At 60.7% G+C, this 14,871-nt stretch overlaps 1 protein-coding gene across 1 annotated transcript in view; it reads left to right on the forward strand.

Annotated features, from left to right (window-relative positions):
* The window catches only part of PDE2A (phosphodiesterase 2A), a 95,281-nt gene that overhangs the window by 31,545 nt on the left and 48,865 nt on the right, over nt 1-14,871 (forward strand). Inside the window, exon 2 of the mRNA XM_014525713.2 lies at nt 9,887-9,976. Within this exon, the coding sequence (XP_014381199.1) occupies nt 9,887-9,976 (90 nt within the window). The remainder of the gene's footprint in view (nt 1-9,886; nt 9,977-14,871) is intronic.

Below are 14,871 nucleotides of genomic sequence, written 5' to 3' on the forward strand. Positions count from 1 at the left end.
CCCCCTCCCCCGCCAGCCTGAAGCACGCAGAGCGGGCGCTGCCAATGGGGAAACTGAGGCAGGCGCAAGCTAAGTGATGTGACTGGGGGGGGACAGACTGAGTTAGTGGCAGAGCACCTCTTCCTGCTGCCTTGGTGCCTATCAGGAGCTGCATTGCTCATGCCAGACTGTGGAGGTCACTGCCGGGAGCCCACGTGTCCCAGCACCAAGCCGGCTGCCTTGGCCTCATTCTGCTGGGCCTGTCATGCCAATGTGGGGGCAGCCGCAAGCTAAGTGATGTGACTGGGGGGGGACAGACTGAGTTAGTGGCAGAGCACCTCTTCCTGCTGCCTTGGTGCCTATCAGGAGCTGCATTGCTCATGCCAGACTGTGGAGGTCACTGCCGGGAGCCCACGTGTCCCAGCACCAAGCCGGCTGCCTTGGCCTCATTCTGCTGGGCCTGTCATGCCAATGTGGGGGCAGCCCTGACCACAGCAGGATGGACACCAGCCTCCTTGGCCCCGAGGCCATGGGGACAGATAGACCCAAGGGGAGAAAGGCCCAGCTCAGGCCAAACCCTGCCCCTTGCTTTTGAGCTGGGCTTGGTGGGGGGTGTGCAGACGGCATGGGGCAGCTGCTGGAGGGGACTGGAGGGGCTCTGTTGGGGGCAGGCCTGTGGGACCCAGCTGGAGAGGGGAGCTTGGGCATCCCCTCAGTCCCGTCAGGGTTGGGGGGATGCATCGCTGTGCAGGGGCCGGCGAGCAGGGTGGGCACGGTACCCATCGGAGGAGCCCGGCGCGGCGCCGACAGGCCTGGCTGTATTCTACAGTGCATGTGTCTCCAGTGTTTCTAAGCGACTGGAGATACAGCCCTGTCGGAATAACAGCCAGCGCCAATGCCTTCAGCCCACGCCACCTGGAAGGGCCCCCGCCACCAGTGACACCCCGGGGGCGGGTATTGTGCAGGGGCTGTTGTCACCCTCGCTGCCTCGGGGGCTCGGTGACGTTGGGTGTGCATGTGCCAGCACTGGAGAGCCCCTCTCCAGACCCAGGTGTTGGGGCCACCACGTACTGCCGTGTCCCCGCGTGGCCAAACCGACCCGGTGCGTGCTGTAACCACGCAGCTGCAGAGACCTAAGCCCCCTTCCTCCGCCCTCTCAGCAGCAGGGAGATGGCATTAAAAGGGCTCCACGATGTGTCCTAGACTCTCCGATGCCTGCAGCTGGAGGTTCGGGTGTGATGTGTGGTGCTGTGTCAGGGTGGATGGTCGTTTTACCAAGCGTTTAGATGATGGATGTGTCTGGGCTGGTTTGGACAGGGCTGATCCTGGCTCAGGCAGGGGTTGGACAAGTCGTGACCTCGGCAGGTCCCTGCCAGCCCCAAATCTCTTGACTGTGCTGCTCAGATTTGATTGCAGCGGTTCCGCCTTGTGGGCAGGGAGCCCGACACCCCGTGGCACCGCCTCTTCCCCCATGGTACCACTCTCCTGCTCTCGTGAATACCCAATGCCCTGGCAGGCACGTGACCAGCCACACAGGTGCTCTCTGCAAGTGGCTTCCTGCAGGGGGGTAATTCATTAAGCATGAGGTCCCCCTATGCAGCCTTTTGCAGAACTGGGGGTTGTCAGCCCCCATGCTGGGTCACTGCAACCTGGGCTAGGCAGAGGAGAAGGAGTGGGCAGTGCTGAGGGCAAGAGTGCAGGCACCTGGGTATGCAATGATGGTTGGGAGGGGAAGGCATGGGGTGTCTTGCCCAGTAATGCAGCCCACCAGCCAGGGACACTGCCCCTGAGGTCACAGTGCCGAGTGTCACACTGCGTCTTGCTGCGGTGAGACAGGCCAGAATCGGTGTGCCCAAGTGCCCCCCATCCCAGTGTCCCATTCCCCCAGGTGACACCACTGTGGGACAGGACAGGAACGTTGTACCTGTGTCGTAGCATCACCGTGTCAGTGTCACCCCCTGCCCCGTCACTGAGACAGGCCAGGAATGGTGTATCCCTGTCTCCTTGTCATCCTGGTGTCACCCCTCATTGCGGGGCCACGGCACGTGAACCGTCACCCATGCCCCGCTGTTGTGAGACAGGCCGGGACGTTTGGCCCCTCTCACCCTGCGTCCTGCCACGTCAGAGTGCTGGGCCCGGCGGGCGTGCACCTGTGTCACTGTGGCTGCATGGAGACATGGCATGGCTGCATGACATGGGATGGACCCAGGGCCAGGGCAGCAGTGGCAGAGAAAAAGCCCCAGTGATCCCAAACCAGCAGGGGCCGGTTTTGAGAGCTGGCTCTGCCACTGACTCCCACTACAGCCTTGGGCCATCTCCTTAGTCTCTCCATGGCACGCTGTACCCTGCTCTGGCTGGTCTCTGAGCTCTGGGGTCCTTTTCCTGCTGGCCTAGGTCCACAAAGACTGGTCTGGTCTGTCCCCAAGCGGCCCAGAGGATCAGCTGCAGCCGGCGGGTTCCCGGAGTTCGGGCAGCGTCTTTCCCAGCATGGCTGGTGCTGGCTCCGATGTCCCTGTATGTGTGGCAATCCCATGCTGCCCCTGCCCTTGCTCCAAATGCTGGGCAGATGTGCCCTGCCCGGGGGACGTGCTTGGCCCCCACAACAGCGCACTGCTCCTGGCACGGGGGTCAATTTTCCCTTTCTTCAGCTGTTCTCCCATGGAAATGGCTCCGTGTGAAGTGAGACCGCGTGCACGCATGCATGTGGCAGCTCAGGGCAATACCTCCGCCCCCTGCTAGCAGGCCCTGGAAAGCCAATGGAGCAGCACAGACATGGAGCTAGAGGGCTCTTTTATCTCACCAGCCAGCTCAGCCCAGACCCCACAGCCTGGGGTTTGCAGCCAGCCAGACCCTAACACCCTGCATCGTAGTTGGGAGGCAGCAGGCATCTCGGGGGATCCAGGGCATCCACACAGGGGCCAGACGACGTGCTTCCCTCCGGCCTCGGAGAGCTGCTGAGCTGGTGCTCTCCAGATGCACCAACCAGAGGCGTGTGCATGGCACAGGTCTGGGTCTGCTGTGCCACCCAGGCGGGCATGCCCCAGGCTGCCAGGACCCTGCAGGGTGGGCCATGCTGCAGCCTCTCCTGGCCCAACAGCTGCTTTCCCAGCCTCATGCTCTTTGCAGCTCCAAAGGATTTGGAAGTACCTGAAGCCCCAGGCTGGGGTGGAGGATACTTGCCAGTAGCAGGGCCACATATGGTCCTTGAATGACTCAAATGGAGTTTGGCTAATTTGACCTGGGGCATACAAAAAATTCTTTAAAAAAGTGAAAGCTGCTTTATGAAACCCCGTCGGCTGGCCCTGCCTTGCCCCACCCCGCGTTTATCTGCTGGGGATGATTTATTGCCCCGTCAGATTCTTCCCCTCCTGCTTTTTATTGCTGTTTCCCCGGGCACCCGGGTAAGAGCCTCGTGCTCCTCTACATCTCCGCAAGCTGTCAAACAAAAGCAGACAGCAGCCAGCGGCTGGGACCAGGCCTGCGAGGTGCACCGCCTTGACGCCTCGCTGGCTGGGATCCACGGGGCTGTCCTGGGCCCTGGCCAGGCTCACTCCGCATTAACCCCTGCAGGAATCATGGCTGAGCTACCAGTGGTCAGTCCCTTCCCTGTGTACCCCTCGGGTATTTTCTGGGCATGATGTGCCCATCAGCGCAGAAGTGCTCATCTCTGCCCTGGGCTGGGGAAGCTGCCCTCTGTGCCCCTGCCCAGGTACACCCTTAGGCTTGGGTGTCTTCAGTGGTATGTAGCAGCTCCGGTGGAGATGGGGGCTTGTACCCAGCTTTGCAATGGTTAGCTAGAGCATGCCATCTCCTCCCAGGGCATGGGTCAGAGCTTAGCCCTTGCCAGGCCTCGGTATTAGGTCATTACGGCGAGGGGACAGGGCAGCCGGCTCCCTGGGGAGGGAGGGTGGGCATCTGCAGCTGGCACTCGGGGATAAAGGAGGGGACTCACTGCCATTTGTCTTATGCAACACACACCCGGTGGGTTTTGGTGTGAGCAGCATCTTTGCAAGCTCGTGCACGGTCTTTGCTGCAGAGAATTGGACGCGGCTTGAAGCTGCAGCGGAGTAGGTTTATATTGGGCCTCAGGAAACACTTCTTCACTGTCAGAGCAGGGCGGCAGTGGGACGGACGCCTGGGGAAGGGGTGGACGATCCATCACTGGAGGGGATCGAGGAGAGCGTGGACAGTCACTGGTGGGGGATGATCGAGGTGTAGCGATGCCTGGGCTCTGTTATGTGGGTTTCCCTGGGCTTTGCTGGTTGTCGCATGGGGCTGGGAGGGAAGCCCATGCCTTTGCTCTGCCCCTTTCTGCTACGTGTCAGGGGGGTTTTAAGCCTCCCCCAGAGGCGCTGGGTGCTGCTGCAGCCCAGGCTGGGGATGGGGACAATGCTCCTGCTAGGACCAACCCCAAAGGGTCCCGGCTAGAGGGTCTTGCCCCTCCACTCAGGGTCCGACTGATGCCACATTTGGGGTCAGGAAGGGATTTTCCCTCCTGGTCAGACTGGTATGGACTGGGGTGGGGGTGGGTTGCCTTCCTCTGTAGTGGGGCCACAGCTCTGCCTGGGATCTCCTGAGCATCTATGAGCAACCTTTGCAGCAGCAGGATGTTGGCAGCCGCGGTGCCCCTGCTTTCCCTGCGGCAGGGTCGGGTGCGATGCCTGGGGCTGTGTCAGGGGTGACTGAAGTTTTGGTAAGAGTTTAGACAGTGGGTTTGTCCAGACTGGTTTAGACAGAGCTGATCCTGCCTGAGCCAGGGGTCGGACTAGACGTGACCTCAGCAGCCCCATTTCTCTGGGATCTCACCAGTGCTGTGTGCTCAGCTGCGCTGCGGATGGGTCCCTCCTGCACCCATGTTGGGCTGAATCAGGATGCCCTCGAACACCAGGGCTGCTAGGTCCCATCTCTCCCAGCTGGCTGTCTCTCCAGTGTGGTGGTCTCAGCTTGAGAAACAAGCTTTTGTGCTGAGGCTCCCCCTCACCAACTCACCTTCCTGCAAAGTGCCCCCCACCCCACTTTTATTCCATGATTCGGGTTTGCAAACGTTTCTCCTAACCCCAGAGCACTGTAGCTTCCCCACCTCTGCAGCTTCTCAGCATCAGGACCCAGCCTGGAGCGGGAGCTTATATTGCATCCCTGCAGCCGACAGCACGTTGCAAAGCCACCGTCGCTGCCGGGCGCCACTTTGGGTGACACTTTGACTGCCTGTTCTGCTCCACTGCATGGATGCGCTGGCTCTACTTTGAGTGCAAAGATGCAGGGCCGGCTTGATGAGTCCCCTCCCTCCTCTAGAGACAGCTTTTGAGATGGAAACATTGCTCTCACCGACATAGCCCCACTTTGCTGTAGCTCTGAGTGCCGTAGGGACAGATGCACCTCCAGTGAGATGGAGCAGTCTCAGCGCCCCTGTGTTACAGATGGGGAAACTGAGGCATGGCACCAAAGGATCCCAGTGGGAGCCAGGCACTGGAGATGGGAGATCTCTTTTGCGGGCAGGAAGGAAGCTGTGGTGGGGGGGCGGATAGAGAGCAATAGCAGGCCGGTTGCAAGGTGCACCCAGTGACATGGGTCTTGCTTCTTCTCTAGGAGCATCTCGGGGGTACGCTCAGAGCTCTGGCTTGTTCTCTGGCCAACAGGACCGGCCTGCGTCTCCGTCCCTGCCCCATTGGAGCTGCCTCTGTGGGATGGCTTCAAGGCTCCCCAGTTGGCTCCGATCCCGAAAAAAGGAGTACAAAAAGGCTTAAAATAGATGGAGCCGTCATGTCCTCAGGAGGCCGAGCGCTCCCAGCACTGCAGCACTTGCCTTGGGACCACCTCCAAGCGCCCCTCTCCCCTCCACCAGCTCAGCTCCGGGGCGGCCGGAGGTGACCCACTTCAAAGCCACGAGGCATCTGCAGCATCACGGGTGGGGGCTGGGGTTGGAGTTTGTCCTTGGGAGGATGCAGGGCCCTTTGCCACCCCCCCTCCGCCCCTTGGGTGTGTATCTGCAGAGGGCATTGCTGTCCGCGGCAGGGAGGGGCTCAGATTGTGCTGGATGGGCGGCGTGGCATGGCAAAGCGCCGTCTCCACAGGGATCCACCTTCGCTCTGGTCCCTGGCTCTGCCGTGGCATGCCGGGTACAGTGCCTCAGTTTCCCTCTGTCTGAGGAGGATAAGGGTCCCCCCCTTCCCCGGTCAGAGAGGAGCTGTATGAGCTGCAGCTTGGCCTGAGATGTTGCCTCCTATGACTCTGGTCTGTGCTCCGTGCCCCATGCCAGCTGGCTGGGAATAGGCAGCCAAGTCACAGCTGCCGCTGGGACCCCCACGGGGCAGGTCCTGGGGATGGAGACAGCATGGAGGGCTGCAGTCTCATCCCTGCCTGGAAGCCCTTTGGAGTGGGGAGCGATCCACACGGCTGACAACTTCAGGCAGGGGGGTGGCTGGACACATGTCTAGCCTCGGGTGGGCACTGGGGTACTGGACCCGAGCACTGACTGGCATAGGCATGGGGGAAGAAGGAGGGATGGGCAAAGATGCCACCCGGGGAGTCATGCTTCTCTAGGAGCATCTCAGGGGTGCGCTCAGAGCTCTGACTTGTTCCCCTGGCCGACAGGACCGGCCTGCATCTCCGTCCCTGCCCCACTGGAGCTGGCAACCGGCAGAGGTGCGGCAGGCTGGGGCTTCAATTCCCAGTTGTCCCAGCTTGATGCTTCTTCCAGCTCCACGATCCCAGGTGCTGTAAGCTTACGGCTGAGGCAACGTGGGACTCCCTGTCCCGCTCTGAGTTCCCTCCAGGGCCCATCTCTGTGGTCTCAAAGTTGGAGGCCAACCTCCCTGCCAGCTGGGGGAAGGATTCAGGCTCCGCAGACTGAGTGAGGAAGATGAGGCCATCCCCACCCTGGCCTGGAGCAGGACACGTTGGCTGGGCTCCTATAGCTCCTCATCTTCCTGTGTGTGCCCACTCCCGGAGGACAGACAGGTGCCAAGGGCTTAGTGTGTGCCCTTCCAAGTCATCTCCACGGGCTTTGCAGACGCAGAGAAACTGAGGCACGCAGCAGGGCTTGAACCCGCCAGAAGTCATTGGGGACGGAGCAGGTGGCTGCGGCGCTGCTCGTCGCATTTAAAATTCCACGGTTGCTTTTGCTTGCCAGGCTCGGGTCATCTTTTATGAATACAAAAGAACTGACAGCCCGGCGAAGAATAAATACATCAGACGCGGGTCAGCGCCCCCGGCCTGCTCGGCGCGCAGGGCTGCAAGAGGGCTGGATACGCGGCCTCTCTGGCACTCTGCCGTCAGCACGGGGCACCCGGGAGATGGCAGCACCTGTGGCCAGATGGAGCCTGCCTCGTCGGGGGCAGGAGCCGCGGCGGTAACGAGCTGGAACACCGCGATGAGCCGTCTCCTGTGTGAAATGGAAGCTGTGTGTCCTAGCCCATCCACTGCTGGATGCCAGTGGTGATTCTCCTTCTGCCAGACCGTGAGGCTGCTGGTGTTACAGGGGAAGCGGGGTCTGTCCAGACATGGGCCCATTGCCATATGGGCAGGAGGAGCTGTGGGAGTCGGCTCAGGCTTCCCTTTTTGAAGAGGTTTGTGAGTCAAATGCACAGGGCAGAGTTCCCAGGCTCTGCTCGAAGCCCATTGATTTCCTGCCAGGGGAAGAGGGCGATGTCCTCGCTGACTGCAGTCTCTGGTGCCCGCGTCGGGGCAATACCCAGTGAGCGCAGGGGTCAGGAGTCCCTTTCCCTTGCATGCAGCGTTGTGCACCCGGCTGGGTAAGCCCAGAGGCTCGCCTGCCTGCAACGGGGCCCCGGCCCCTGGGAGCCGTGAGGCTGATGTGATCTAGCGAGCTCAGCATTGCAAGAAGGGGTCTGTGCACTGGGTACAGGCTTCTCGGAGAGAGGCGTGGGGTGTGCGGGGACCCACCATCTCGAGGTTAATGGTGTGGGACTTGGGGGTCTGGCGTGCATGGGCCCAGACGATGGGCCTAATGCAGTAGAAAAGGGAGAGAGACGGCTCCAGAGTCTGGAAACAAGTTGCCTGGAATGAGCTGATGCAGGAAGCCTCTTCGAATAGGGGTCTGGAGGCCATCCCACCACTCGCAGCCAAGGGCGTACTGGGAGCCCACCCATCGGAGCAAAGGGTGCTGTCGTCTCGCCAATCAGAGCAGCAGACGCCGCTGGCTTGCCAGTTGGATCAGAGGAGATGCCAACGTCCCACCGATCCAGGTGGAAGACGTGGACGGGGTCAGCCAATCGCAGAAGTTGCACCATAATTTTAACTGGTTTCCCGCACTGAAACCCTTCCATCCAATCACAGCTCGGGGGCGGGAAGCGACAGCTGTCCAGTCGCAACAGAGGGGATCCACTTAGTCTGAAAAATCCCTTCTTGCCTCCAAAGTATTGGAGTCCATTCCACCAATCCCGGCAGAGGATGTCCGACATCAGGCCAATCCCTGCAAAGGACACGCCGGCCTCCCACCAATCCAAGGCCACGGTGGAGCCGCTGCAGGTCTGCTTGGAGGAGGATGGTGTCGCATGGCCCTGGGGTGTGGGTTCAACACAGGTGTGAGCAGAGACCCTCCGCCCTGTGTGTCCCGAGCCTGGCACCGCTCCTCTGCTGCTCGCTGCCCGTTCGGGATGGGGGGAGCCTGGGAGCTCTGGCGTATCCTCATGCCGTCTCCTTCTGGTCTAGTTACCGGAGCAAAGTCACTCCCGGGGCAGGGGCATGAAGCATCTGTCAGTCTCTGGGGTCCCCTGGCAGCACCCCTTGCGGGTGCTGTGAGAAAGCCTTGCTGGTCGGGACCCTCTGCTTCCTGGCTACCAAACCCCAGCCCACCCTGCTTCTAAAGTTCATTGCCAAGGTGCTGTGGCAGGGTGGCATTGCCAGCTTGGCTCATGCCTAAAGCAGAGGGGGTGGCAGGTGCATCGGGGGCGGGTGTTGTGCATGGCTGGGACTCTGAGCCTGTAGCCCCAGCCCTGGTCTGGCTGGAGGGGGAGGAGAGCGGAGGAGCCTCCAGGCGCACCCTTGCATCCCTTCCTCTTCCTGTGGTCTTGCAATAGAGCTGCTGCTGGGCTGAGCTCAGCCGGATGCCCGGGGCACGAGGTGCCCAGGGGAGGCAGCTGCCGGTGCCTATCATCTCTTCCTCACTGCCAGATACTCAAGGGGGGTGCGATGAGCTGGCAGGCCTCAGTAATGTCAGGAGGGAGGGCATCAAACTTACCCCCGGGGTGGCATCGGGGCTGAGTTATTTTGCAGTAACCATGCCGTGTGCCCGTGCCCTTCAGCCGTCTCATGGGCTATACCAGCATCCCGACTCTGCTGTAGCCTCTTTGCATGGCTGTGGGCAGGCTGCTTAGCCCCACTGGGCCTCAGTTTCCCCTGGCCTAGCAGGGGTGATGGTCTCTGCCTCTCCTGCAAGGTCCCCGGGCCTGGGGCTGTCTCTTGCTGGCTGTGTGCCCTTCTCCAGTCATTGGCAGCTTCTCCTGGAGAGGGAATGGCATTGCCCAGCCTTTCCCCAGTAATTCAGGTAGAAGCAAGGCCCCCCACGTGTCCCCTAGGATGCATTGGCTCAGCATCTAGCACCTAATTCCCCCTGTGTTTATCCACTCCCAAAAACTTAGTGTATGTCCTTGCCAGGTCATCCCCAATGGGCTTTCCCAACACAGGAAAACTGAGGCAGGCTGGGGACGTGATTTTGAGTATAACACGTGTTGGTGCTAGAGTTGCAGAGGTTTTCATGCCGGGAGGAGCCGGGCAGGCATGCCGAATAATCTGTGGTCTTGCCGGTCCCCTGCCTCTGTCTGGCGGCTCTGGGTTCAGCCGTGGCCACCCCTGTGGTACCTGCGCGGTGCATGCTGACGGCTCGGGGCCAGCGAGCTGGAGCCCTGGCCCTGCCATTAACACCCTGCCTTTCTCTTCCCCCTTCCAGGATGCCCTGCTGAGTTTGGGGGCTGTGATCGATGTCGCCTGCCTGCGGGAAGCCATCAGGGATGCCATCGCCTCCGTCCTGCCCAAAGTGGTACGTAGGGCCAGGCTCTGGGCGTGCCGGGGGGGGGGGTGGTGCTGTGGCTGGGCAAATGGGGTTTCCAACCTCCTAATTGCAAAGGAAGCACAGCCAATGGGGTTTCCAACCTCCTGGCTGCAGCGTGCTCTGCAAAGGGCTGCATGGAGGCTTTAGGCGCTGCCCAGAGCACATCAGACTCCTGCTCCAGCAGAGTGTGGGGGCTGGGCACGTAGAATGAAGGAGCTCTCTGCCACTGACTCCCTTGGCAGCCTTAGGCAAGCCACTTGATTGCTTTGAGCCTTGGCATGGGTTCATTTAATGGCAGTGTGGGATCTGATCCCTGGTCCCAACCGTCATGTCTCCTACCCTGGCGGCACGTGTGATTTGAGGGGTCAGGGATCCCAAGCTTCCCTGCACCAGCGAGTTGCAAGCCAGGTGCCCAGCTCCATGTGCAGGACTGACAATCAGCTGATGGCTGACCCAGCCTGGACAGTCTTGAGTCCAGTTGCAGACTTGGAGAGCCAAACCCAAGTGCACCATGGCTCCCTAGGCACTGTTAGGCCTGTGGTTAGGCCCCTCGGGGCCCTGGCCGACAGCTCCATCACGGCTATCGCTGCAGCATTGCAGCTTCAACCAAGCTCTTGGGAGTCACAGTACTTGGTGCTGTACATATCTATGGAGGGAGACCACGAGGGCGTGAGATGCTTTATAATATACAGCACTCTGCACTGTGAAAGCAGGCCTTGCCCTATGCTTGAGGTGGTAGTAAGTGTTTCGTCCTCAGAGAGCGCATGTCCTGGGGAGCCCCACTGGCTGCAGCCCCTTCCCCATGCACCCACCCCCCAGCAGGGCTGTCCCTAGCCTGGGAGCACATGAGCGGATCTAGGATTTTGAAAAGGAGGGTGCAGCTCACATCTAACACAACGCACTCTTCTCCAGTGAAAAGCAAACCAGACGCTTTACTGAGATTGCAGGGCCTAGGGCTAGAGCTATATTATTCCGTGAACATTTTTTTGGAAGGTGCATTAATGATTTATTAGAAAAACACACACACAAATTAGGCAAAGCATAATCAAAAGAGACTGCTTCATTAGTCCTGCAGTCGCTGGAATGACACAGGCCTCTCCCTCTTTGGAGATTCATAAAACAAACTCAGGCCTTTTGGAGCATCTTGGCAGCGCACCCACACGCTTCGCAGAAAGTTATTTGCAGGCTTGAGTTAATGCTGTTCGCTGGAGTGAAAAACAGGCCGCGGGGCTGTGAAATGGGAGCTACGTTTCCAGCAGCAGCTAGTTGCAGAAGAAGTGGAGCAGAACATCGGAGGACCCTGGGCGGCAGAATAGCTGGATTAGTGGATCGTCAAGGCCATTGAAAAGGAGAGAGGGAGCTTAGCACCTGTGGAGTGAAGAGGTTAGAAGGAATCAGGGCGATTTATAATGAGCCGTGAAGTCAAATGACTCGCTGGCTGCTGCCTGCCTAGAAAGGCTGCTGCTCTTGCTGGTTATAAAACTGTGGGTAGAGCAGGTATCGAAGGGGCTGCAACTACATCACTGCATCCCTCCCCTGGCCTTCTTGCTGAAGAGGCAGAGAAGACCCCGGTCTAGGCAGTACCCGCTGGCTCCCCTGGGCCGTCCCTGCCCCACGGTGATTGCTCTGTTGCAGCGAGCGAGTGATTTTTTTTTGGAGCCCCTTGCACCAGAAACCTGACCTTGGGGCCGCTGGTGGCTCCTGGCATCACTCTCCATGGCAGTGCAATGACCCTATCCATGTGCTCCCACAGCTGTAAGGGCAAGGGCACCCTCCCCCCTGGACAGAGCATTGCCCTGTAAATCAGTTAAGCCCATGCTGGGCCTGGGTTTGTCTCTGGGGACCACTGGGGACTCACCACAGCACTCTGTGCCTCAGTTTCCCCATCTGTGAAATGAGTCTAGCGAGCCTTCCCTCTTGTTGTGGGACCAGACAAAGGGCGGGAGGTGCTGACACTAAAGAATGGGGCTCCCTAAGGTGGGGTTTGCATGCCAGGTCCCTGCTCGGGGCTGCCGGCTGGTCCAAACTCAACCTCCATGTCCGCTGTTACCACACAGGATAGAGATCTGGGAGTCCCGGTTCGCTACAATCATCAGCTCAGTGCTCAGCAGCCGTCAAAAAGGCAGACAACATGCTGGGGTGATTCAAAACAGCAAGGCACCAAGGGCACACTGCTGGCTCCTGTTCAGCTTCTTGTCCCGTCCCCCAGGTCCTTGTCTGCAGAGCTGCTGCCCAGCCCGTCACCCCCAGCCTGCACCGGTGCAGGGGATTGTTCCCTCCTAAGTGCAGGACTCTGCACTTGGTTGAATCCTCCAATCTGACATCTCTAAATCACGGCAGATATGGGGCTCCCAGTACGATGCTGCAGCCAGCGTGGTCCTGGGGTGTACAAACAGGGATGAATCTGGTCAGAGCCCCGCTCCCTGGACGTGGGTGTCCAGTCCCGGCACCTCATTTCACCCAGGCTGTTGGCACGCTGGCAGGACTGGAGGCTGCCTTCTGGGGGAGATGCCAGGCCCTCGCTGTGCCTGGAAGAGCAAGACAAGGGGGCATTTGAGCTCAGAGGGGGAGGCTGCCCTAGGGGCTCCTGCGGTGGCTGCTGCACTTAGCAGCCTGTCTCCTTGTGCACGAGACCGGCTACTTGGGTTCACCGGAGCCTGGCTCCCTCCTTCTCTGGAGAGGCTGACATCAGCCTGCTTTGGAGGCTGCCAATAAAACTCCCTGCCATCCCGGTTGGAGCTGACCCAGCTGTCGGACCGCTCCGGGCAGAAAAGTCTGGCTTGACTTGTGCCTTGGAAGAGTCGATGCCCCTCTCCGGGTCGGGATGCTGCTCTGCATCACAGTGTGACGGCTCTGCCCCGGCGGTTTGATCCTGCTGGAGTGCCCGTCGAGTGGCGACGGATAAGGGCTGCAGCTCTCGCGCCCGCGTGGACCTCTCTCTCATTCTGCTTTTGCTTCCTTTACCCCGGGACAGAAGCAGACACCCAGCAGGATGCGCTCCCTTGCTGTTACCCTGCCCTCTTCCAAGCAATTTAACAGCCTCGTCTGCCCACAACCTGGGAGCTAGGCAGGGCAATGCCTGGGCCCAGCGCCCCCCACCCCAGCGCAGCTCTGCCCCTCCTCCCCCGTGCTGCTCCAGCCTCAGGCTGTCTCTGCTGCAGGAAGCATCGTCCTGCCTTGGAATGAGCCCAGGAACATTTTGCAAGACGGGAAATGTGTTTCCCGCTTGGCCTCGACCTGCAGAGAAGGTTGTTCCGGTCCCGCCTGGCCTGGGTCTCCATAGCCGGCCCGGCTCTGGGGAAGGCAGCTGGTGCGAGCTGGGCGTTGCACAACGGCCTTCCATCGCCGAGGGGCTGACGCATGACGAAGCCGTCCAGCTCAAACCGCGTTATGCAACGATCCCGGCTCTTGTGCCTGCTCCCGGCAGGGCAGGGGGTGGCTCGGGCGGTGGCAGCAAGACCCTCTCTTGGCCTCTCCCCATTGGGACGGTGGGGTTTAATGCCCTGCAGCCAGCTCCTGCTTCTCCCACGGCTCCAGGGGCAGCAACAGCAGGCACCTGCTGCCATCGGGAAGCCCTGGCCTCTCTCTCCCGGGACATCTAATGGGTTTCAGCTCCACTGGGGGCCTGATGAAGCCCTGGGCAAAGGCATCGGGGTCTTCAGTGCTCACCCATGTGTCCTAGGCCCTGTACTGCCTCACAGGGGAGGGAGTTTCTCTCCGTCCCGGTCATGGGAGACTGGGCTCTTGAAGCAACCTGGTGCCAGCATTGGGTTGGGGGGTGTCAGGGTTGGGCAGGGAAACAAATGCTGGCTCTTGGGGGGGGGACTTGAGCAAGTGGAAACAGCAGTGTGGTGCCCCTCCTTGATGTGGGGAAACTGAGGCACGGAGCGGCAAAGGCAGCGATTCCTCCTTCTGGAAAGGCTGCTGTTGGGGTCGGTCACGTCGGGGTGGCTGCAGGGCCCACGCAGGAGGAGGCAACAAGCTCTGGGGTCTCTGTGCTGCGCCTGGCTGCCACTCCTGCCTCGGGGAGGCTTTTCTCGGGGTCTGTGGATGGAGAGGGCTGATCCTGCTTCGGGCACCTGACTTTTGGAGGTCCCTGCCAGCCCCGCGCCTCTGTGACTGGTTACTGCTGGGCTGGCTCCTCCGGGAGCCGGCGGCCTTTTCCATAATGAGCTTGATTGAGCGTGAAATTGGGCGGAAGCTCATGTCAGCCCCCGAATCAATCAACCCGGGAGATAAACGGCGGCGCGGCCGCGGCTGGCTCTGCGCCCAGGCAGCCTCGTAGAGCCAGGTGCTGCGTGCGGATTATGGATGCTCTGTGCGTGCGGGTCCCTGCTCTGGGCCGGGACCCCCGCTCTCCCCCCACGCGGTTCAACCAGCCTCCCACCCCCGGACACTGCTCCCGAGCTGGCAGCTGGCATGCACCGAGCCCTCGGTCTGCAACGACCCCCAGCCCCCTGGTCGCTGAGCCGTGAAGACTGCGGCTCGTCAGGCTGGGAGCAGCCAAGGTGGAACGAAATGGGCTCTTTGCCTCGATGTTGTCCTCGTCGATGGCTCCGCGGTGCGGACGTGCGCCATCTCTGCTGCTCGCCCGAGGGACCGGCCGGCTGCCCTGAAGCCATCCTTGTCTGCAAGCTCCTGGGGATGTCTGGGCTTCTGGGCACTGGTTGTGCAGATGGGCGGGGGGTGTAACGTGGGCCCCTGGGAGGTGCCAGGAGGGAAGGGGGTCAGGCCCCAGCTTGTTCAGGCACCGTGTCCATCCTGCACTGAGGCTCAGGTCCTGTTTCCTTGGACGTCTCCATGCACTGGAGGACGGAGGATGCTTGCCCGGGCCTGGCTCTGTCTCCTCCCCAGCAGAGACAGCCTTCCTGCCTTGCTCCCTT

The sequence above is a fragment of the Alligator sinensis genome, unplaced genomic scaffold (genome assembly GCF_000455745.1).
Source record: "Alligator sinensis unplaced genomic scaffold, ASM45574v1 scaffold1931_1, whole genome shotgun sequence".
Classification (NCBI taxonomy): Eukaryota; Metazoa; Chordata; order Crocodylia; family Alligatoridae; genus Alligator; species Alligator sinensis.